Source organism: Hetaerina americana, unplaced genomic scaffold (assembly GCF_022747635.1).
Source record: "Hetaerina americana unplaced genomic scaffold, ioHetAmer1.1.p SCAF_7, whole genome shotgun sequence".
Classification (NCBI taxonomy): domain Eukaryota; kingdom Metazoa; phylum Arthropoda; class Insecta; order Odonata; family Calopterygidae; genus Hetaerina; species Hetaerina americana.
In genome coordinates this window covers 50,442,016-50,465,490 of record NW_027287316.1, presented here as the reverse complement: position 1 = coordinate 50,465,490, position 23,475 = coordinate 50,442,016, and the positions used below count along the sequence as shown (strand labels likewise).

The following is a 23,475-nucleotide window of genomic DNA, read 5'->3' as shown; positions in this document are numbered from 1 at the left end:
CTTATAATTATTTATAAGTGTCCAATGAAATAACTCGAATTTCTAACGCCACTGTTATGAAAAAAAACATGACGTGATATCACAAATAATGAAAAATAATCCTACATTTAATTCTCACTTGCAAAGTTTTACGTAATAAATGGAAGATGCTTACCCAATTCTTCATTTATGACCATATCGTATATTTTAACTCTCTAATAAAGGGTACATAGCAGCCTAGCAGGAAGAGCGTTTGACAAGTACGGTTATTGGCTGTAGATCTCGAGTTAATATTATGTTCTTCGGGCCAACCGCAATTTTTCCTACACTAGTTTTTTTGATTCCACTAACTTCCTACCGTGGGCGGCGCAGAGGAAGAATCCAGCCCCTTAATTGTATCCCCGATATCATAAATGACATCATGTCAATGAAGTAAGCCCTATCCTAACCTATAAAACCGTCCTTGTGATTGATGAATTTGTTATCTTCTATGAAGACTTGGAGAATAGTTGTTTATACTTCGCTCTTTTTTGAGATCGAAACCGGATGTCGGTGTAGCGCATGTCATCTGTTAGTTTTTGAAGGTGCTGGTACAGAAGAGCGGTCTAGTTTTCCCTCAAGTAATGTTTCATCGGGGATAAACATACAAAAGCTAAATTTAAATGTTTTAGCACATGAATTAACTTATTTACTGTAAAACTGAAAAACGTCTAATTGTTAAAGACATATTGGAACTTAACTTCCGGTTCTCACTTATCGGAGCCAATCAGAAATAGATCCAACATTGGCCTAACTCTTTGTGGAGGGACTGTGCAATATTGACGATTGACTCGTGTACTATTGTAGAAGTGAAACGAGTGGCAAAATATAAATTTCAGCCATGCCTCCCAAACCGAAACCTGCTGCGCCAAGCAAAAAGACTGAACAAAAAAAGAAAGAAAAAGTTATTGAGGTATGTAACGAATATTATCTGACTTTACATAGGGTCTTGTAATTAGTCGTATTTTTTCATGATTTTCTAACTTCAAAGGATAAAACTTTCGGATTAAAAAATAAAAAAGGAGCAAAGCAACAAAGGTTTATTCAGCAAGTTGAAAAACAAGTTAAATTTGGTGGCAACCCTAGTAATAGAAAAATGGAAGAAACGAAAAAACAGGAAAGGGATAAAAAGGATGCAAAGCTCAAGGAATCCAAGGAACTTAACATGTTATTCAAGCCTGTGGCAACACAGAAAGTTGAGAAAGGTAATTTAATCCCTTGATTTGTAAACATATACCGTGATAAATTGCTTCGTCGAAGCGCAATGTGTGTCATTAGACCCCATTCGCTGTGTGATGTGGGTTTATTCAAAGTAGGCTGTACATTAACTGGTTGTTGGTAACACTTGCAGGCACCGACCCCAAGTCCGTCCTTTGTGCGTTTTTTAAACAAGGACAGTGCACTAAAGGAGATAAATGTAAATTTTCCCATGACTTAACATTGGAAAGGAAAGCAGAAAAACGTAGCATGTATCATGACATGCGTGATTCTGAGGAAACGATGGAAGATTGGGATGAAGAAAAGTTGAAGGAAGTTGTGGAGAAGAAACATGCTGAGGATGACAAGAGGCCTACTACGGATATTGTAAGTTTCTTAATCGCGAAACCCATGTCTTTTAGTTTCATTTCGATAACTTACAGTTAAATTCACTCCCCTTTTTTTTACAAATTTTCAGATTTGTAGGTATTTTGTGGATGCTGTAGAGAAGAGTAAGTACGGTTGGTTCTGGGAATGTCCGAATGGAGGAAAGTGCATATATCGACACGCTCTACCACCAGGATTCGTGTTGAAAAAGGTTGGGGAAGTTATATTTTTTCATTTGAGAAACATTAGTGTGAGATTTAAATAGGAAAGTGGTTGATTGAATATCTGGCTATGTATGCAATTGAAAGTTCATTTTTTCAGGAGTGCTAAGAGCATATTTGTAATAATTTACTGTCATTCAACAGGATAAGAAAAAGGATGAGAAAAAAGATGAAATATCTCTGGAGGACCTTATAGAGCGTGAGAGATCTTCATTGGGTTCCAATTTAACCAAAGTAACCTTGGAGACTTTCATTGCGTGGAAGAAGAGGAAAATAATGGAGAAAGAGGAATCAGCTCGTAAAGAAGAAGAGAAAAAGAGGACCGAGTACAAAGCTGGTCGACAAATTGGGGTATGGACCTTATTTTCTAATATTCTTTAAAATTCCATCTTAGGCAAAATATATCTCTTCTAGAACGCATTAAGTGTCAGTCCATGTCGAAGCAGCCCATTGTTTTTCAAAACTAAACCAACCAGCTTACTATTCCCTTAAATTTACAAAAATTCCCTTAAATTGGGGTATGGACCTTATTTTCTAATATTCTTTAAAATTCCATCTTAGGCAAAATATATCTCTTCTAGAACGCATTAAGTGTCAGTCCATGTCGAAGCAGCCCATTGTTTTTCAAAACTAAACCAACCAGCTTACTATTCCCTTAAATTTACTCTGTACATACCCATTATTGAGGATTGAAACAATTAATTTTTAGCCTCCTGAATAGAAAAATTTCTGAAATATGGGTGTTTGAAATGTAGGGTAAGTCCGGTAGCAACCATGGTATTTCACCCATAACCTGAATTTTATATAATTAAAAGTCCTAAAACTTTTTAATGCAGGAAAATATTTCATGCTGGTCTTACAATCATCTTTCACATTCCTCAGAATGCTTATTACCATGTCAAGACATTAATTTGTGTGGAAATTTCAGTAATAAATTGGTTTCAGTTGAATTATACTGAAAAGGGCCTTCTGGTCCAAACTTAAAATTGTCACATTGAAGATCCTTAATCCATGAACCCATCTGAAATTCAAATTATATTTTAAAAGAGATGGAGATCGGGATGGTGCGGTGATTAAAATAATAACCTAGAGGGTCCAGGTTCAAATCCTGGAGGTGGGGGATGTCTTTCAGTCATATCTCGATCCCTACTTAATTGCTTTGTGAGGAGCACTTTGAGTGAGTGTGCCATCCATCGGATGGGACTTAAAACTGTGAACCCATTAGCACCTTTTGTTAAGAATAGACTAATGCCGATGCCGGACTACTCTCAACCCTTCATCCCTTCCTGTCCATCTCTAGTGGCACAAATGACCTCAGCTGTAGGTTATCTCCCCTGAAGCTGCCATTACTAGAAAGAGACATGGTGGAATGAGGAAACACTAGAGATCATCAAAGAAAGGAAGATAGTTAAGCAAGTGGCAAGCAATCAATCAACCAGGTCACCGGAACTTGTATGGGAAAGTAGGAATGCCCCAAAGAGTGTTAAGTAAAGCAAATGCTGTATTATATGACCACATGTTTGAAGCAATGGAAACTAAGGTGACGGAAGTACTCGTATACTAGTTAGCTGAAGGAAGAGAGAAAGCTAGTTTGGAAATATTGCCTATGCAAAGTGTATTAAGGGTAACAACATCAGAGTTATGTTGGAAGATGAATGCATCCAGAAATAATGGAAAAGCAAATTTAAAAATGTATTAAATTTTGGAAATTAAAAGGAATATGTCCCACATGTTCCACAATCAACAGCAATGCTGGGTGCAGTCAAGAATGAAGAAATAAAGAAAGCTCAGAAAAGAGTGAAGAAGAGGAAACTGCTAGGCATAGATGACATATCAGTTGAGGTGTGAATGCAGAGTGATAATGAGAATTTTTGTCTGGCTTTTGGAGCCATTCATGAATGGAAAGAAAAGGCCAAAGGAATGGAGATATAGTATCTTGGTACCTCATTGGAAAAGCAGGGCATGTGCTGCAGTTCATCCCATGGGCTACAACCTTGATATAGTGGAAGGACTTCTGAGTTCCGATGCGTCCTAAAGCTGTGCTGGTGGGACTAATGATAATTGTTCCTTGTAGGGTCACTAATGCCAGATAGGTTGAAGGTTAGGAGCCAGGCAAAAGGTAGTTTGTGCAGCATCTGTTCCTCAGTGAGGCAGTTGCAGAGACATCTGACCCCATTAGGATAGCCATTCAGTGATGGTGTCACATTAATAACACTATTGAGGAAGGTAACAGGAAACCACCTCGGTTAATAAAAACAAGATTTTTATGATGGGCAGTTTAGAGAAAATTGGTCGTGGCAACCAAGGGACTCGACCCCATTGGCCGTGTGTCGTGCCTGGAAGCAGGAGAGGCAATGATGATTCCACGGTCATCATCTCACGAAACTTTTGCTTAGCAAAACTGACAGAAGATGCGGAAGAAGACTGAATTAGTTCGACTAGAAACTTGAAATATTAGGACTGTGTGTTGAGGACAGGAAAATTGGAGAATATGAAATAGAAAGAGAATATATAGCTGTTTTAGGTCTATTCGAGGTGAGATGGAAGGATAGCGGGGATAGCTTGAGTGATAATTATAGAGTAATATAAAGTGAAGGGGACAAGAGCCAGCCATGAGTGCAATTATATTTTATTTATTTATTTATTTATTTTATTTAGTAAAAATTGTGCACATACAGCAGGATTGCCAATTTACAGTGACACATATAACAGGAACATATAAGGACACAAACATCAACAAGACTATACTATTGAGGGAGGTGTGAGAGATGTGTCAGAGAAAGGTTTATAAATGTATTGGCTGGGAGTGAGAGGGGGTCAATACTTTCGGGAAGGGAATTCAGTAAAGCGGGGAGACGGAAGAAAAGGGACCGTTTGGTGAGGGACAATCTGGGAACGGGTTGGTGGAATAAAGAGTGATCGCGGGTAACTCGGGGGGGAACTCTGAAATTGATAAGGGAAATTAGTTCAGGACAGTCGTTAATGGAGTTAAGGGTGTTATGCATGAGTTTTAAATCGGATTTTAGACGTAGAGAGGAGAGATTACAAATCGAGAGCGAGGAAAGAAGTGATTCAGTGGGCGAGTCCCGAAGATGGGGGACTCTGTACTTGACAATTTTAATGAAAAAATTAGTTATCGTGTTAAGGGTATTAAGGTTAGATAGGGCAGACATTGACCATATAGGGGAGCAGTAGGTAATTAATGGTAAGATAATGGTTGAGAAATATGCGGTTAGAGATTGTACATCTTTTATTTCTGTGTAGCGGTAAAGTAGACCTAGAAGAGACATGGCTTTGCATTTAACTGCTTTGATATGACCTGAGAAATTTAGTTTGCGATCAGTTAATACACCAAGATCCTTGACAGAAGCAACACGATTCAGAGGAACTGAATTAATTGTATAGTTAAAGGTAAGAGGAGATTTTTTTAGGGAGAGAACTAGAGTATTGCCTTTATTTGAGTTTAAATTTAGCATCCATGTGCTGCACCAATCTGAAATTTTATTTAAAGCCTCCTGAAGGTGGTAGCAATCCGTGGGGGAATTAATTTCCTTAAAAATTTTGCAGTCGTCGGCATATAGTAACGTGTGGGCTAGGGAGGTCGGGACTAGGGAAGCTAAGTCATCAATGTACAGATTAAAAAGATATGGTCCGAGAATACTACCTTGAGGAACTCCAGATGTCACAGAGGACCAAGGAGATGAGGCGCCAGATAGTATTACTCGCTGATTTCTATTCGAAAGAAAGCTGGTCAGTAATTTGAGAAAGTTTCCATGAACGCTAATACGCTGACTGAGTTTATTAATGAGGAGGTTATGATTGAGGGAGTCGAAGGCTTTTGAGAAATCCAAGAAGATGGCATCTAATTGAGTCTTACTTGTTATCGCACTAACAGCGTGGTGTTGAAAAAGTGCTAAATTGGTCAAGCATGACCTGCCCGGAAGGAAACCATGTTGGTTGCTAGACAGAAAAGGGGAAGTAAAATAATAAAGTCTGTTGAGAATAATCCTCTCGCAAACAGAAGAAAGAATAGGTAGTAAAGAGATAGGGCGATAGTTAGATATTTCATTTTTAATTCCAGTTTTAAGAATGGGGATAACATTAGCGGATTTCCATTGGGGGGGGGGAAAGTACCGAGGGGAAAGCAGCGATTTAATAAGAGGCTTAAGGGAAGAGAGAGGGAGGAAGCGCAGTTGCGTACAAATATAGGACTTATGCCATCGGGGCCAGGGGAGCGACGGAGGGGGATCTTACAAAGGAATTTAAAAACCTCCCGGGAATCGGTTTGGATTTGGGATAAAGAGTAGCAACAACTTGGAGTGAGGGAAAGATCGCTAGAGACGGGAGGGTTAAAAGCAGGAGTCAGACATTCCGTGAAGAATTTCAAAAATAAGTTCGGTCTTTCAGGTCCCACAGCTTTAGCATTGCCATAAGAAACAGCAACGGGAATCTGCGGTCGATTACGACGATGATTGACAAACGACCAGAATTTTTTTGGGTCAGATGTGATGGACGATGATAGCCTTAGCGTATATTCTTCGTAGTCGCGACGGATGAGAGATTTGGAAAAGCGACGTAATTCGATGAAAGAACGCCGAGTGTTCTCGTTCGGAAAATTTTTATACAGGTACCAAGCGCGATTTTTGTTACCCAGAAGGTGCACAGTGTCCGGCTTAAACCACGACGGGAATTTCTTTGACTTGGGTTTCACAAGAGGGACGAAATCTTTTATCACACTTTCAATAACAAGGTAAAGGAAGTCCACCCCTTCTTCAGGAGACAAAGCGGTAAGCACACCCCAGGGGAGAAGGTCGAGGCAGCGATTAACGTCCTCCCAGCGGACCTTCGACCAGGCAGGGAAAGGCTTCATGTGGGCAGGGGGATCCCCGCGGAGTTTCCGGGAACCTCTAATGCGGAAAACTGCATCCAGAGACTTGTGGTCAGAGTTGAAAATATTCCTTCCCGGGGTAAGAGCCTCAGGGGGAACGGACGAGAGGAGAAGGTCCAGGGTTGCCAGGTTTCGGGTGCGTTGGGTGCAGTATTGCGAAAGTTGTAGAGCACTTATAAAATGTTCAATGAAGAATTCGTCGTGACCATTGAGAGGGGTACCATGCGTTGGGGTGTCCCATTGAATGGATAAATTAAAGTCACCAACTAAAATAATTGGACCAAGATTAATAGTTTTAAACACAGAAATTGAATAAAAAGGTAGGAATAAGTGTAGTTAACATAGAGCAAGCAATGGATAGAATATTACTTTTATAAGTAAAAGCAGAACCAACAAACTTAGTATTGTTCAGCTATACCTGCCACCTAGCAATCATAGGAAGGAAGAAGTCAATGGGGTATATGATCAGTCAAAGGATATAATAGGTTTTGTTTTTGCAGGGAAACATTTGATAGTGATGAGGATTGGAATGTGACTCTCAGTGAAGGAAGAGGTGGTGATGAGGTGGGGATTACTGTTTAGGTACAAGGAATGACCATGGGGAGAAAGGACTCCTGATGACTCTTGTGAGGACTTAAGAACAAAAAGTTAGATTTTGCCATCATCTAAAGTGATTCTCAGGGTTATCAACAAGACAGTGGTGAGTAAGGCAAAAGATTACTTGGGTGATGATCAGTTTGGGCTCAGGAGGAGGAGAGGCGCAAGTGATGCCATTGAAGTTATGAGATCAAGAGGAATATATAGTCAGGACATATTTGCTTGTTTCATAGATTTTGAAAAGGCTCTTTGATTGAATAAATTGGGAAAAACAAAAGATTGTATTGCAGAAAATAGGAATAGATTGGGGGACAGGAGGCTAATTCACAACCTGTACATGTCTCAGACTGCTCAGGTGTGAGTGGGCGACGGAGAGTCCGGTTGAGCAGTGTTAAGAAAAGGAGTAAGGCAGGGTTGTCCGTTATCACCTGTGCTGTTCAAGGTATATGTGGATGAACTGATTAAAGACATGGGAAAACCTGGAGGTTGGGGTGAAAGTTATCAGGGAATTTATAAAATCAGTTAGGTGTGCTGATGACCAAACTGAAAGAGATTATGCGGTCTTCCAGAAAGAGAAAGGCTACATTAAACGTTAAAATAGGAGGGCAAAAACCAGAGCAGGTGGAATAGTTTACGTGTTTCGGAAGTGTTTTTGGCCCAAATAGACTAAGTAATAGGGACCTAAGGGGAAGAATTGCATTAGGAAAAGAAGCTTTCACAAGGAGAAGAGAATTGATGATGGGCATTGTGTAAGGATGTTAAGAAAAGGCTCATGAAACTTTGGTATGGAGTGTAGTTATGTATGGCACATAAACATGAGCATTGCAGGATGATAGATAGGTTTAGATTGAAGGCTTTTGATATATTGGTGCAGAGAAAGATGGAGAAGGTGAATTGGACAGAAAGGGAAACAAATTAGGAAGTGCTAGTTATGATGGGGCAGAGAGGATTGATGGGAGAAATCATAAGGAGACAGGAAAAATGGATGCAAAGTTAATTGTTTGGTAGTAGAAGGTTGAAGACTGTGATCGAGGGGAGAATGTTTGTGTTTTTTGGGATAGAAGAGAATTGTTTGGCTGCTGTGTCTATCCAAAACCTACCTTATCGGTTGGTTTACCTATAATAATATACTGCCGTGTGGAATTTATTAATTAAATTATTTTCATGTGCAGTTAAGTTTTGGGAGAAGATTATTGACTCAAGAATTGGACAAAAAACCTCCTTCAATGATGACTACTTCGGACTATTTATGCCTAAAAAGTCAACTGTGAGATAACTTAATAAAACTAAATCATCTTGGAATAGTCTGTATGATGTCTTTTAATATCTTCAACTGAACACAGGCTTGGTGGTACCGGAATTTTTTGAGAAAGTGCAATTGGATTGGGGTTAATCATAAATTTTATATGCCACCATGTGGCTCAGTACCAAGTGAGTTCAATTCTCACTTGTCTTATCAAATTTTGGGTTCAAGGCTAGTGGTATTATGATTTAGCATATTTTTCTTATACACATTCTAATGTATGTATCATTAGGAAAGGGATAGGAAAAACATATATGGATAAAAACAAGTTTGGAGGTGAGGGTGAAGGGGAAAATTATGACGAGAAAAAAAGTACCTGAACAATGAATTGAACCAGTGTCTTCAGCCACAAATTCTCAATTCAAAAACTTTGGTTTCATATGGAAGTTTAATCAGTCTACATTCCTCATTAACCTTGTCTTTGCTTATTTGTGTGTTATCCATCCCTTTCCTTATCCTGTCTTGGGGAATATGTTTTTGCTTTTTGGTGGTCTTTTGTGTATGAATCCTCATGTATACTAATGTGCATGTCTAATATTTTGTGACAATTTTTAGCTCTCTGGACGAGAAATGTTTACTTTCAACCCAGAAATGGCAGCTGCGGACCAGTATGAAGAAGGAGATGATGCATTTGATACTGGAAACCTTCCAGAAGATGAAGAAAATGAGGAAACAATTGAGGTATTCCAGATTTTTTATAACAAATACACTGCTTGTTTTACATTAAATTATGAGACAAATTGAGCAGCTGAGTACAGTATTAAATTTTTTACCGGAAATTGAGGAAGCTCTTGATGCCATGAGTATTTCTTTAAAATGTTCTTTTATTGTACCTATGATAATTTTCCATGACCCAGTATATTGATACAATTTGTTGACAATTGTATCAATATACTGATAACGTTGTTAAAAAATTAGATTATCGATGCATATTCTTCAGCATTCCAGTTTCTCTGCATTCTCTCTGAAATCTTCCCTCTTCCTTCCCAGCATTTTTTTTTCTGTCCATTTAATTTTCTTTATTGTCTCCACGCCCATATCTCGAAAACTTCCAATCTGTGCTTACTCTTTTGGCTCAAGGACTAAAATTCAAGCATCATGCAAAACTACATTTCCCATCAAAGCTTAATGTCCTTGTTTCTTACTCTCCACAAAATTTGAATGCTTTTACCTTTTGAAATTATTTTTGGCGTTCTCCTATGTTTCCCATTTTCATCTCCTCAGTAAGTCTAGGGTTCTACATACTATAGTGGCTGCCCGCCAATTTCAATATTTAATTTACCTTTCTATTTCTTGAGAATCTTGTTAACTTCATTTTATTATGAACAATTCTCATCCTATATTTGATTCTGTGATGGGCTAAGCAGTGATGAAATCTCTTGGCTGCCTGGGTAACCAAGGCTTGTCTGTGAATCTAATTGATCTAGCCTAAACCCCACTTGTTTTCATACCTGACTCCAGCCCTTTCCATTTCTCTCTCAATAATTCCTCTGTGTATGCATAGAAAAGCTTTTGATGATATGCAACCTTCTTGATGAAGCAAGCAAATATATCTTGACTTCATTCTATATTCGTTTCTGTCATTGACCATTTCGCTTCTCTGGAATCGCACAACTATCACCTTTTTAACCTATCCCATCTTCTACTTTACATTCATTTTCCTGCTCCATTCTTTTGTTGATGAACGTACGTACTACCGTTGTTGCTCTATGCAAAAATCAAACTTTTGGTCCTATGGTCATCACGCACTGCTTAAATCTTATCTATTGCTCATTGTTTTCATACATTTTTAACTAGATACTCATGGTGCCAAATGTTTACATCTTAAAAGTATTGTAAAAATATTAATTAGGAACTTACATATTAAGTGCAAGTTGCTAAGTATATAAATGGGAAGATAATATGACATCATAATTTATTGGCTATATGTAGAATTTTTTTAGGTTCATTTATTTTGAAGTTTTTTCACAATTTACTGTCACAAATATTTTACAATTTTTTGTCCCTTGAATTTCAAAATAACAAGGCTTTGCTGTTAATAAAAATGTTGAGGATGCAAGTGCTCTCTGATTGTAAGTCTGAGAGGCTGCATCATGGCTGTGATTGAGATGCTTGTTTCAATTTATCGGTCCTCTAAAGGTATGAGAAATTATATGCTTTTGGGCAAAGGCTGCTCTTAGCTTCAAGTTAGGTGATATTTGAATTATGTGGCATTGAAATTATGAGGTTTTACCTGATGTAAGTATCATTCTTCAAGGTGTATTTTCAAAAGATTTTTCAAATCCCTGAAAACATTAAAGAATTTCTCAGGGGATTGAAAACTTTTCTGAAAATATTTTTAAAAACTTAAAAAATATTTATTTTTTGGGTAAACTTCTATGAATGTTTGTTATTTTTAATGCATTTACATTTAAAATTTGTTTTTCTTGCATATGTTGTACGGATTTCCTAGCTTTCAGTAAATAAAGTTTATTTAAATGCTTCTTGTACTTTCTCAGAACAGGGTGTTACTCTTACATCAAACTTTACTTGGGGCATACTTATTGGACATACATAGAAGTCAACCTTAAATAAATTAGGCTTCGTTAGATGTGTTGCAGGAAAATTGAATTATAAAGTGAAGAGATGTGTTGCTTATCGTTTGGTGACATTTGGGATCCAATGGGAGAAATATTAATTGATGAATTGGAAAAAAATCTGAGGAAATCTATTAGATTTGTTAGTTGTTGCCTCAAGAAATGTGTGAGCTGGAATGATAATGTGGAGACTCTTGAGCAAAGTGTACTTTGGAAAGATATAGAACACTCAAGTTTCATATTAAAACAATGTAATTATTATGGTCTCACTTGAAATTGATAGATTGGGTCACCAGGAAAAAATGAGGGATGAACATGAACACTGATAGATTCAAGCTCTTACTTTTGCCTCACACAATACAGAATTACTACCAAGTCAAACCTAATTACCCTTACATTTTTAATTCAAAAAGTAAAATTTAAAGCTTTGCTCTAAACAAGCCGTTATTGAACTATCTAGAGAGCCTTTTATGTAAGTAAGTGTACGTGTGTTTATGTACAGGTACAAATATAAATTCATATGTATGTATTATTTATTATATTAATGTTTAAATGACTGATGATGGCTAATAACCTCCACTGCCTTTGGGGTGGCTTACAGGGTATTTTGTAGATTTAGACTATTTGGCTAATATTTTCAGGATTATTTAAGTTATTAGGAGAAACTGAAAGCTTACCTATATGTTCTTATGGGTTTTGTGGGTACAAAATTTAAAAATTGCCCATGAAGTTAAAGTTGAGATAATTCAAAAAGTGCTAATAAACACAATATCATAGTCATTGTCTAAGCTGGGAAGGATGATAGTGCAATCCATGGATGCTTGTAAAACATAAGGACCATGGACAAAATTCTCATGATTAAATGTAAAACTACTCCAGCATGCAGTAGTCCAAATATAATCTATTTCCCAGCGGGACTATACTATGGCTGCATGCACTTGATTTTTTCCTAGTATTTGGTGACAATCAGGCTGTTTGTCATTCTTTGAAATTCATGTACTCATGAAATGCCTAAACCACTGTTAGTTACATCACCAAGTTCTTGTTTTAGCATTTTTTTAAAGTTTTAACTGTTTCCTACTAGGTTTAAAACAGGATTTGAATCAAAATGTTGGCTTTCTGTCATGTTGATGTTAAGCATTCCGAAAAACAAATGTGATTACAAAAAACGATGAAAAGTACACTCAGCATGCCACAGGTTTTGCCTATGGAGATTCATAGCAATCACTTTTTTTTGCATTCTTGCATGTTATTTGGTGCACTCTAAAATATACGCTTATGTATTTCAAAAATTGGAAGTTTTAATTGAGTAGGCAATTTATCTATAAATCCTTCAAATACCTCTCTTTTTTTCCAGTATCGTGAAATTGTTTTGGATTGTATTGTTTCTGAAGCACAAGAGGCAGATGGAACGGGCACAAAGGCATCGGAAGACCGGCTGAAAGCAGTTCCTCCGGAACATTCGGCATCCAATGGCATTGGTGGACCAGGTAAGTTAACATTCTAATCTAAAATAATATTAGGAAGTTGACAAATCTCTGGAGGCAAAAAATGCATTATCAATGGTTTTTCCTGTGTTATTTTCAGATTCTCTGCAAAATGGGATGAAAAGTGATAGTGGGACAGATAGTGGTGCAAGTATAAGTGGTGGCCATAGGAATACAAAAGTTAATAGTGACGAAGATAGCAATGGTGATAGTGATGGAAACAGTGATTCAGGAGAAGTAGCTGCAGGAGCTGTTGGAGTCCCAATAGATGAGAACCTCTTTTTGGATGAAGACCTTGGCGATGGATTGGATGAGTTTGAACTGAATCTATGACTAAGTTGATAATCTCTGTTGTGCTGTAATAAAATGAAATAAAGTCAGCTGTGTGTTTCCATCTCCATTGTTACAAATATAACTGTGGGTATGTCTTGTGTTGCTTGCAAATAGACATAAGGTGACAGCAATATATTTTTGTAGTTTCTTTCAAGATTCACTCATTAAGTACCTAACATTTAATATCTTTCTTTAAGCATAAAATGTCAAAACTATAAAATCTCTTTTGCTGAGGTTTCTTGGGAGAATCCATGGGTGATGTTTTGTTGTGTGCCAAGGAACTTAAAAATTTGATAATCTGAAGTTGACAAAAATCGCTGTTAATTTCCCTTCAATACGTGTCTTTTTAATAAAAACATATCACGTACTATTTCCCCTCCAAGCATTTTTCTAATGCTCCATTATTATCGTCAATTCTTACTTTTTACCTTGTGTTGATTTTTCTTAATTATTTCCCCAGTAACTGCTTTGTCAGTCATTTTAAAATGGCAAAATATAACTACAGGGTCATATTTTGATTTTGGAATATGTAGGCTGTAGCGAACAAATTGCAGTTTGCTGAATAGCAACATTGTATTTCTTGATATTGATTGTAAAATAAACTGTAAATATATTTTATGAACTGTTATGATTAAGTCTCAAAGAGAGCCCCAATTCAATGACTTCAGATGTAAAAAGGCAGCATTTTTATTATTGTATTGTGCATATTACTTCCAGGTTATTTGTTTGCTATGTTCATATTAATGTATTCCCTGTGCAAAATGGCTTTGTTGGATGGAATTTTACCCAAATTATGAAAGTTAACTGAATCCTATTGCTCAAAAGTGTTACATGGGTAGTTTCCTCTTTGTGTCTGCCTACATAATATTCTACCAACTGTAAGAGAGAGTAAAAAGGTATTTAAAAGATGCTTTTGTTGATCAATCATCATATAACATTGAAGGGACACCAATGTAAATCATTATAGCAAATTCATGGCATTCAGGCAGAGAATGTTTTCAGTCTCTTGCGAACTTAATTTAATGTGTATGGTTAATTAGATTTACCTATTGAACATAGTTTTCAAACTGAGGCCATAGTAAATCTTTTAAAATGATTTCGCTATTATACTTAAAGATGTATAGACTATGCTGCCTCTGAAGATACTTCCACATAAATATTCACATATATAACTAATTATTCATACTTTGGTATTTGAGTATATTCCGGTGTACTTCTTTCAGCCATAATTGGTGGCTTTCTCTTATTCATCAAAGACCAAGGTCATCAACCAACTTCACTATTGAAAAAAGATCTTTCATTTTGAAAATTCGGTCATGGTTCTCTGCCTGAAACCATACTAATTACAGAAACATTAGTTTTTTTTCAATCTAGGTAGTACTTGGGTTTGAAGAAATACAGATTTTTATTTGATTATGAATAAAAATGGTGTGCATGACTACCAAGTCCTCTTAACTAGCCGAAGTCAAAAGTTATTAGCGAACTCTAGTAAAAGCAACAAAATTTTGGTCTAGGAATCCCTTTGCCACCCCATTTCTTGTTTTAATTTTCAAACCATTCAAGAGTTTGCTTTGTTTACTTTCGATAGAATTACATGTGACAATAACTTGCATATTTTGATTACTCTTGAAAGAAGTTTTATGATAGTAATCTCTGCACTGTCCCAAATAAAAACTCATACTGTGTTCAGAAACCAAGGGCTTGGGAAAATTCTGAATGTGCCCTGGTTAACCAGCCATGTCTTAAAATTTATATATTTAACCATCTTGACAATGTAATTAGAATTGGCGTTAAAATATTCAATGGAAAAAGGAAATGTATGTGATCTAAACTTCTAAATTTTACGTTGGCTCGCCTCTGCTGTATTTATATCCTCAAAATAGAAGAAATTCTTCCTGGCAGAGCCCAAACAATAATGCTTCAAATTAGAAATACAAAGGTAAATGAAGTTATGCCATGAGAATCCTGCATGCAATAGTTTATGGCATTTAACAAGGCCACCAACCACGGAAGGAACGAATACCCGAGAATTTCAGGGCAGGCTAGCTGCACTTTATTAATATGTAAAGAATAGAAGGCATACAATAGGAAAGTCCAGCAATAATCGCCAAGGAAAATTTGCGCTCGCATCCAAAATTACATATATTCCGAAATACGACAAATACATGGCACTGATTGAATTAAAAATTCGCAATGAATAAAATTTGCAATTATTAAGCCAAAACTTGATGAATGCAACATGGTTTTCGTAAAAATGCCAAACAGTGCATACTATGCTTGTTTTTAAACATGATCATACATATTTTCCATTAACATTTCTTACCAAAACCAAAGGTCCCCCTACCAAGTCTGGACATTTCGCTGTTCTACTCTTAGAATAATGCCTTGGTTTGACAGGAGGAGTCGCTAGCATTAAGAATTCTACGAACCACTAGCAACATTAATACAGCATTGTGATGTTAAACCCTTAGAAGTATATTAAATCAATGCTAGATGGCAACACAGTAGATAATATTTGGACTGGGTTTTTTCCCCAATGTTCGTGTTGCCATCTATCAGTATAAATTAAAAGCTCTTTGAGCTTATCATAATACTATACAACTGTTTAAAGTTGGGATTGCCAGCGCCCGATTTCTACTGCCATCTATTTCAACGTCAAATTCAATATGGTGGGTTACGGTTACAGTCGTTATTAATGACACCGTTGGGCCTATGGCAGTTCTTGGGGTCTAATGAAAATTATATTGTTAATTTGCGATTTAACGTAATCCATCCGTTTGGTCAGCAAGAATGATCGTACAGGAGCCTGTACAGGTAAGTGAACTGGCCAATATTTGCCAGTGCTTGGCATTGAAAATTTTCTGTGGTTTTGAACGTTACTGAAACACATCGTTCGTCGTATTTGTTCCAGTCGTCGAGTATGGACGAAATGTGTAGCGTTAATTGCATTTTAGGAGTTCATAGTGTTTACAGTATGCATTTTACACAAGTTCTCAGCCATTTGTACAAACTAGTTCACTCTTTAAATTCTTCGTTACAAATAGGGACAGACGTAAGACATTTTTAGAGGACTCTCAATTTACTTTCAGTTCAGTTAATCACTGTTAATATCTTGTATTACGGAATTTTGAATTTGTTTATTTAACGCTACTTAGGTGAAAGTGCTGGCCCTATTTCCGGATTCGGGAAGAATAATGTCGTGTTTAGTAATTTAGGGTGTTAATTATTTGGTGATTGAGGACAAAAACTGAAAATTTATGAACGAATTTAAAATAGCGATGATTTTATTTCCATATTATTTCAATGGCAGCAGGTTTTGATAGAAATCCTAATCCGTGAACCAGGTGCCTGATGTTATTCCTAATGAAAGCGCTTCTCAATGTTTGACACCAGTTAATTGATATTGTATAGTCCATTGTTTTTCTGTTTATTTTCTCGTGCAGCATGTATAATCGCATAACATTTTTGAAATGTTTGTAGAAAAACAATGGTGTCTATCTTATGATGAGAATGAATCGTCTGCGTTTCGATCTTTTCTTTAATTTCCAGTTGAATTCAGTGCTAAAGGCTTCTGATTAACGATTTTTGTACATTAGTATCTGTTACTGACCATTGTTTTTACTTTTAGGCTGCCATTTGGCATTGTTTGAATCACTATGCCTATGCAGATGCAATTTTTTTAGCAGAACGTCTTTTTGCCGAAGGTAATTATCATTCAAAACTTTGATCTTTGATGAAAAGTGCAGTGAAGCAATTCTTTTTCGTTCATTTCTTGAAATGGAACATTTATTTTATTTGCAGTGGACTCAGATGACACCATATTTTTGTTGGCAACATGTTATTACCGTTCCGGGAAACCTGGTAGAGCCTATTCTGTACTCCAAAGCAGAGAATCAAAGTCTCCACAATGCAAATATCTTATGGCAAGATGCTGTTTGGATTTACAAAAGTAAGTAGCTTTGCAGTTGGTGTGTAATTGGTGAAATGAATAAACTGAAATATGTACGAGTATATTATTATTTTACCAATCCACCTGCGTTGGTGGTTTCCAAACCATTCGATCTTATTTAATTTGATTATTTCCATGGCACGTAATTCCAGCAGTCCATGTACCGAGTTACATCGTAATTATGCTAAACATTTCACATAGAGTACAGTATGCTAGCAAGGAATTAACAAGCATAGAATTTCGCTGAGATGAATGCATGTAAAGACTGAGAGATTTGAAAGGAAGTTGTGATTAGATTTTCATGTGGATGTTGATGAGGTAGCTATAGTTTTAATTGGTTGGTGAAATTTTAAGCGGGATATTCCATGACTAACAAGAAGGTCAGTGGGCATTACCATTATCATTTATTGACTTTATTGGGTCGAGATTGAGACTGTTAAGTACTGCCACTGTTACAGCGGAAATTTTGGTTTTGGTTACAGCAGAAAGGAAAACAAATGAGGAAGTGCTAGGATAGGTATGTTGGGGAAGATGAGATTGTTGGGATAAATCTAAAGGAGGCAGGAAAGATGGATGCAGTGGATTTAGATTGCAATACAATATCGAAGACTGTGCTAAGAGGGGAGAATGTTAGGCAAGTGAGGAAGGGGTAGGAATAGGATAGGCATGTTGGATGGAGTGAAGGGCGGAAGGAAGTATGCCAAATTGAAGAGGGTCTTATTGTAGAATCAGATTTTGGTTTGTGTTTTGTTAGGAGAGGCAAGGAAATAAGTCACTACCGTACAGTAGCTTGTGTCCATCAAAAACCTACCTTAACTAGTGAATTTCCAATTGTAATAATTAGAGTTGAATAATCATTTCATTGTGTAGGTAAAATTGCATGCATCATGAAGGTGTAAGAAGCATGTATAAAAAGACTTGTCCATTAAAAAAGAACTTAGTGTGTGCTTATGAAAAAATTGAACGCAATTAAGATCCTTTTCTAAGTAGCATGACAAGCTTCACATCAAATAAAGAGAATTAGGAATAATTTTACTTTGTTAAAACATTTTCAGTTGCTGTTAAACAAATATATAAATATATAATATCAAACATGATAGTTTTTTATTGTAAATAAGTCTGTATAATGAAAAAATTGTCATCTTTTTACTGATTATAATATTAGTTGATATTAATAATATAAATGTTAATGGCATGTCCATATATTGTTGTATGCAGAAGCTTTAATTAATTTACTTTTATTATCCTGTTATATATATATCTATTTCTAATGTTTTATTATTTGATAAAATATTTCCAATATCCAGAATGGAAAAGGTTGGCTATCACTGGAATTTTCCATACTTATTGCATAATACTGGTAGTACTGGTATATTTCTATCTTCCTTAGACCAGTGAATACCTTAATTTAAGATCAGTTTAAAAAATTGAATGAATTTTTCCCGGCCAATAATGTAATGTATTATTATTAGTTCGTAGTCTATTTTGTTTGGGTAGGTTTGTGATGGACCCAAACAATACTCACCACGGTAATCCTAAGTTCTAACTAACATGACACAAAGTAACCTTACGGGCCATACTGCATATTACAACACTGCATTCTTTATCTCTACCATTTTTCTACATCTCTTTATTCCATCCAAAATGCCTATTTCTTTTCCGTCTCCTAGTTTACTTTCCTGGCATTCTCGCTTCTATTCCAGTGATCAGCATCAATGTTCTTTGTGACAAACAAAAATTGAATGGTTCCAATCTTTATGAAAGCTTCAAAGAAGCCCATAGGCTTCTTTGAAGCTTTCATATAGTCCTCTGAGCCTTTTCTTTTTTTCTCAATCATCTTTTAATCTTTGTTTGCACCTTTATCGATTCATTTTCTTTGTGAAACGAAATTTATAATGCCAATTTTTATAAGGATTTTTGTTTTATGTATCGGACCGTAAGGTGAACATCATCTTATGTTGAAACCAGTGGAAATTATTAAATTCTATAATGTTGCCATTGGTTATGACCACCTTGGAATTGGGACAGGAATTATAGTGTGGCTACCGATAGAAATTTTTTGCACTTGAGGTCCGATGCAGTGTGAACCATTTGAATCTACTCTTGTGTGAAGGGGACTTGCATGTAAATTGCCCGGTGCTGAATGTTGTCATTTGCTGCAAACCTGGAGTGCAGCCTGATTCTCGCTTAAAGTGTTATAACCACCAGCACAACAGATTGGCATTCCACTTAGGCATCCTTAAAGCATTTTATTTGTTCGTCATTTGCTCCATCATTTATTGCAGCACTTGATGATTCATGTGATAATATAAGAGGTGTGCTCAAAAAGAAATGGGAATTTTGCAATTTCAGAGTGTGCACCATGAGTTCTTGCCACAAGGTCAAACGATCAATAAAGATTACTACTGGCAAATTCAATGTCGTTTGTGCGAAGCAAATGGAAAGAAACACCCATATTTTAGGCAAAACAATTTATGTACCAATTTTTGCACCAACCACGACAATGCACCTGCTCACACTTTCAATGCTTGTTTGTGAGTTTTTGGAGAAAAACGACACTTTCATGATGCCCTAGCCTCCATATTCGCCAGATTTATTTCTGTTCTCAAAAATAAGGAGAACCTTATACGGCTGTCATTTTACAAGCATAGATGAGATTTAAAACACATTGCTGAGAGAGCTAAAAGCTGAGGTTGAGTCCCAGAAGTGTTTTACGGTTTGGAAAAAGTGCTGTAATAAGTTTATAATATCTAATTGGGACTATTTCAAAGGGGATAAAAGAGAGATAAACAAATAAAATTCTTTCCAAGCATGTGACTCAAATTCCTGTTATTTATTGGACACACACCTAGTATATAAGCTTCGGGGCTACTCACCCAGAAGTTGAATGTTCTCTGATACATGGAGTAGCAAAAATACATTTCAGCACTCATAACCAAAGTAACACCATTGGAAAATAATAAAAACTTGGGACTTGGCACATTCATTAAAATTCATTGGAAGTCAGAAAGTTTCAGAAACAAAAATTAATTCCTCAAAAGTGTTGCTCGCCATTTATAGCTAAATGTTAGGGTAAAAGTATGCATAACTATGAATATTAAAGTGGTGTCCTGGTAGTAGTAATTCTTGTAGGCTCTGTTTTGATGATATATTTTCAGCGAAGTGAAATAACCTGCCATTGACATTTTATTAGAAAATTTTTAACCATATGAAAGTGTAAATAGTATGCAACCTCCCTGAGTATGTTCCTTGCACAACAGTTTGTATATTGATGTTTGTTCAGCATACTGTATTGTCAAGTAGACAGTCTTTGTCCTTAAGATGCAACTATTCAATTTGCTGTTGGTCTTTGTCTTTTTATTTTGTCTCTGTTGCCCATTACATCCTTACTCCTATGACTTTCCTGTAGATTATCAGAAGCAGAAGCAGTACTGACGAGTGGCAGCGGAGCCGCAACTGGTACAGGTGGAGGTTCTTTTGTTCCATCCACAGCCGCAAGAATAAGACCACTTGATGACATCATCACAGACTTTGGGGATGAACAAGCTGCATTTGCTTTGCAGCTTCTTGCTTGCATTTGTTCTCGCACAGAAAGATCTCCAAGGGCTGCAGAAGCACTTCGTAGATCCCTTCGTCTAAATCCATTTTTGTGGCACTCATTTGAAGAGCTTTGTGACCTTGGAGATAAACCTGACCCAAAAAAAGTCTTTCAGGTATGAAATGTGTCTTTCATGTATGGTTTGGAGTGGAGATTGTTTATGTGGGATTGCCAAAACCCCTCGAAAAGATTAATATGCTCTTTGGTTTAATTAAGAGAATAAAAAACTTGCTTGCTGATCCAAAGGTGCATTCCTGATTCCTGCTGTAGGAATGGGTATCAAGTAAATTGTAATAATTGAACCCCTGGGGTTCTAGGGTTACTTAACAATGGTAACCTTTCTAAAGGTTGGTTTGTTTGTTGCTGGCTCAATATTTTATTATTAGTATTAGAATATTCTTTGTCGGTCTCGAATCTTTCATAATTCAGTTATTAATTTGTCAGCAGTATCGTGAACAGTGTTCATGGATTTTACATTCTGATTCCTTTTATCTTTAACCTTTCTGTACTGTGCACCCAGGTCATACTTCCTTGGTAAACTTTCCTTATCTCCTTGTGATATCTTCTGCCTAATTTTTTTTACTTGGGTCAATTGCCCTCTCTCATCTATCTTCTTAAAGGAGAATATGGAATTCTCGCTCGCTCGCTTTGACTCGCTTTAAAGGAGAATATGGAGTTCTCGGGGCTAATGAATGTGAAGGAAACAATGATGGAAAAGTATGGAAAGTTTAAACTAAAACATTAAGTATGATTGGCGACCATATATTTTGTGAAATTGAAACCTTTATATTTTTGAAACTGTCTTTCAAAGTTTCAAAGGAAAATTATCCTTGCAAATTGTAAATTTGGTGAAATTTTGAGATTCTAGGAAGAAATGGCATGGATAATTAAGAGTGTAATGTCTAGGCATTTGCAAATTATGTATCTGTTACTCCTTTCTGAGTATTTAATAATTATAATTTCATTTCAAATTATTACAGCTTTCATCATTAGAAAATTTTCATTCTTGCCTTGGATATAATCCAATCATCAACTATATTAATAGTCAAAAGAATCATGAAGTAATAATTGGAGGAATGAATAATTATATTCCAACGACTGATGGTGGTGGCCATCCTGCTGTAAGCAGGTGAGTTAAGCTACTGACATTATTCATCTTTGTTTGTGGAAGCTCTTAGTTTATGGTATTCTTAGTATTATTGTTGATGACCATTTAATTTTGAATCCATTTCTCTTATTCAAAAATAATTTTTTAGAGAATTTTATCATATGGAACTGCATAACTTCTTATTTGGAAATTCTTCTCCTATTAATGTTAACCCTCTTAGTGCGGCGGGCCGATATATCGGCTTTCGTATCCCTGGCGAAAAGTGCGGCGGGCCGATATATCGGCTCTTGCGTAGGCTATTGTTTAAATCGCTGTAACTTATGGTTTTTTCTTTAATAATTTATGGTTTTTGTGCTATCGATAGGTTGAATTCCATAGAATTACGTAATTAATTTTTTAATTTTTTATTAGCAATTTTAAATGCTTTTCAAAAAGTATAACTATTACTATAATTTTTCGTTCAGTTTTGTACATGTCGGGAAGCTCAGCCTAATTGTTTGCTCGTTTTTTTTTCTGAGTGGTCTTTCCACTATGAAAAGCCGCTGAAAGGCTACTAATCTGTTTTTATCTGTAATCTCTTGAATGTGTTGCGGTGTCGTGGTGTTGATTTATAGCTGCTTATTCAGACTTTGTTGAGACGATGGAAATGAGAACACTGCTTTGTAATCATTTTGGTTTCTCTTGCTGTCCATTATATCTAATCAATTGCGCCCTGTGTAATGGATTACATTGTCAGCAGTTCTCTGTGAGTTAGAACTTGGTTTTTTTCTGCCTTTAGATTGTAAGCACATTGCCGCAGTCTCAAGGAAAGGGGAAAATTCCCAATTTGACTCAGTGAGATCAGCCTTTTCAACAAAATCGAACTAGCAGGGGCTGACAAAAAAATTTGCAATTCACTGGTTTTTCTTTATTTATTTATAATATTTTCTGCATGTCTTTTTGAATCTTTATTATATTTAAATATCGTAGTTTCATTGAAAAATGTTTTTAAAAAAATATTAGTTTTGTGTCTAAAAATCGAAATATAATTGCTAGAAAAATATTCTTCAAATTTATGATACTGTAGTAATTACATTTATTTTTAAGATAATGTAAATGTATCACATCATTATTAACTACAATATTATATTTTAAAATAAAAAAACTGCATATGGATATCTAAACAAATAACTTCATAATGTTTTTTTTTCTAAGGTGATACATTTTCTTAAATTAACTTTCGCACTTCTCACTAGTACCCCTGAAATCCCCGCCGCACTTAGAGGGTTAAACATTCATTTTTGTATCTAACATTTGATTTTACGTGCTCCTCCTAGAATAAATCAAAACTTGTATCATCAATTAACCTCAATTCAGTTAATCGTGTTGATTTGTTATTTAACCAAGGGAAGCATTTATGTAGCATCATATTAACTTAATCATATCTTTTGCTAAAAGAGACAATAGACCTGCAAAATATATCTTCTGATATTCCTCCTGAAAAAAAATATATTTTAAAGTGAAAATGTATTTTCTCAGCATTGTAGAAATGTTGTACAATCGAAGCAAGTAAGTGTCAATTGCTTAAATGTTGTGACTAGACTTAAGGTTTTACCAATAAAGGTTAATGTTGATTTAAATAAGTTAGCCATACATTTCATTGGTTCCTTGTTGTCTTTATATGTACACTGTATTAGTTTCAACAAGTATTTCTCCCAACATTGGAGATGTTTTACGTGCTTTATCTGGAATGATCATGTGAGTTGGCTTAGCCAGATTAATTCGTGGGATGTCACTTGATTATCGCTTGAAAATAGGTCATCATAACCTACAT

The 23,475-nt window shown here is 35.9% G+C and overlaps 2 protein-coding genes across 4 annotated transcripts in view; both read left to right on the top strand.

The window, feature by feature from the left end:
- Positions 1-568: 568 nt before the first annotated feature.
- LOC139696695 (zinc finger CCCH domain-containing protein 15 homolog) lies at positions 569-13,625 on the top strand. The gene is made up of 8 exons (XM_071595531.1): positions 569-931; positions 1,010-1,223; positions 1,370-1,602; positions 1,694-1,813; positions 1,968-2,174; positions 9,167-9,292; positions 12,545-12,677; positions 12,775-13,625. Exons 1-8 carry the CDS (start codon positions 860-862, stop codon positions 13,005-13,007), a joined length of 1,338 nt encoding a protein of 445 aa, XP_071451632.1. The 5' UTR covers positions 569-859; the 3' UTR covers positions 13,008-13,625.
- Positions 13,626-15,656: 2,031 nt separating this feature from the next.
- Positions 15,657-23,475, top strand: part of Cdc27 (cell division cycle protein 27) — a 44,982-nt gene continuing 37,163 nt past the window's right edge. For 2 of the 3 annotated variants that reach the window (XM_071595036.1, XM_071595035.1), the window contains exons 1-5: positions 15,657-15,821; positions 16,636-16,711; positions 16,809-16,956; positions 20,366-20,669; positions 21,535-21,683. In XM_071595036.1, coding sequence (XP_071451137.1) covers positions 15,798-15,821; positions 16,636-16,711; positions 16,809-16,956; positions 20,366-20,669; positions 21,535-21,683 — 701 coding nt within the window. In that variant the 5' untranslated portion in view covers positions 15,657-15,797. The remainder of the gene's footprint in view (positions 15,822-16,635; positions 16,712-16,808; positions 16,957-20,365; positions 20,670-21,534; positions 21,684-23,475) is intronic. The other variant, XM_071595037.1, reaches the window with a different exon arrangement.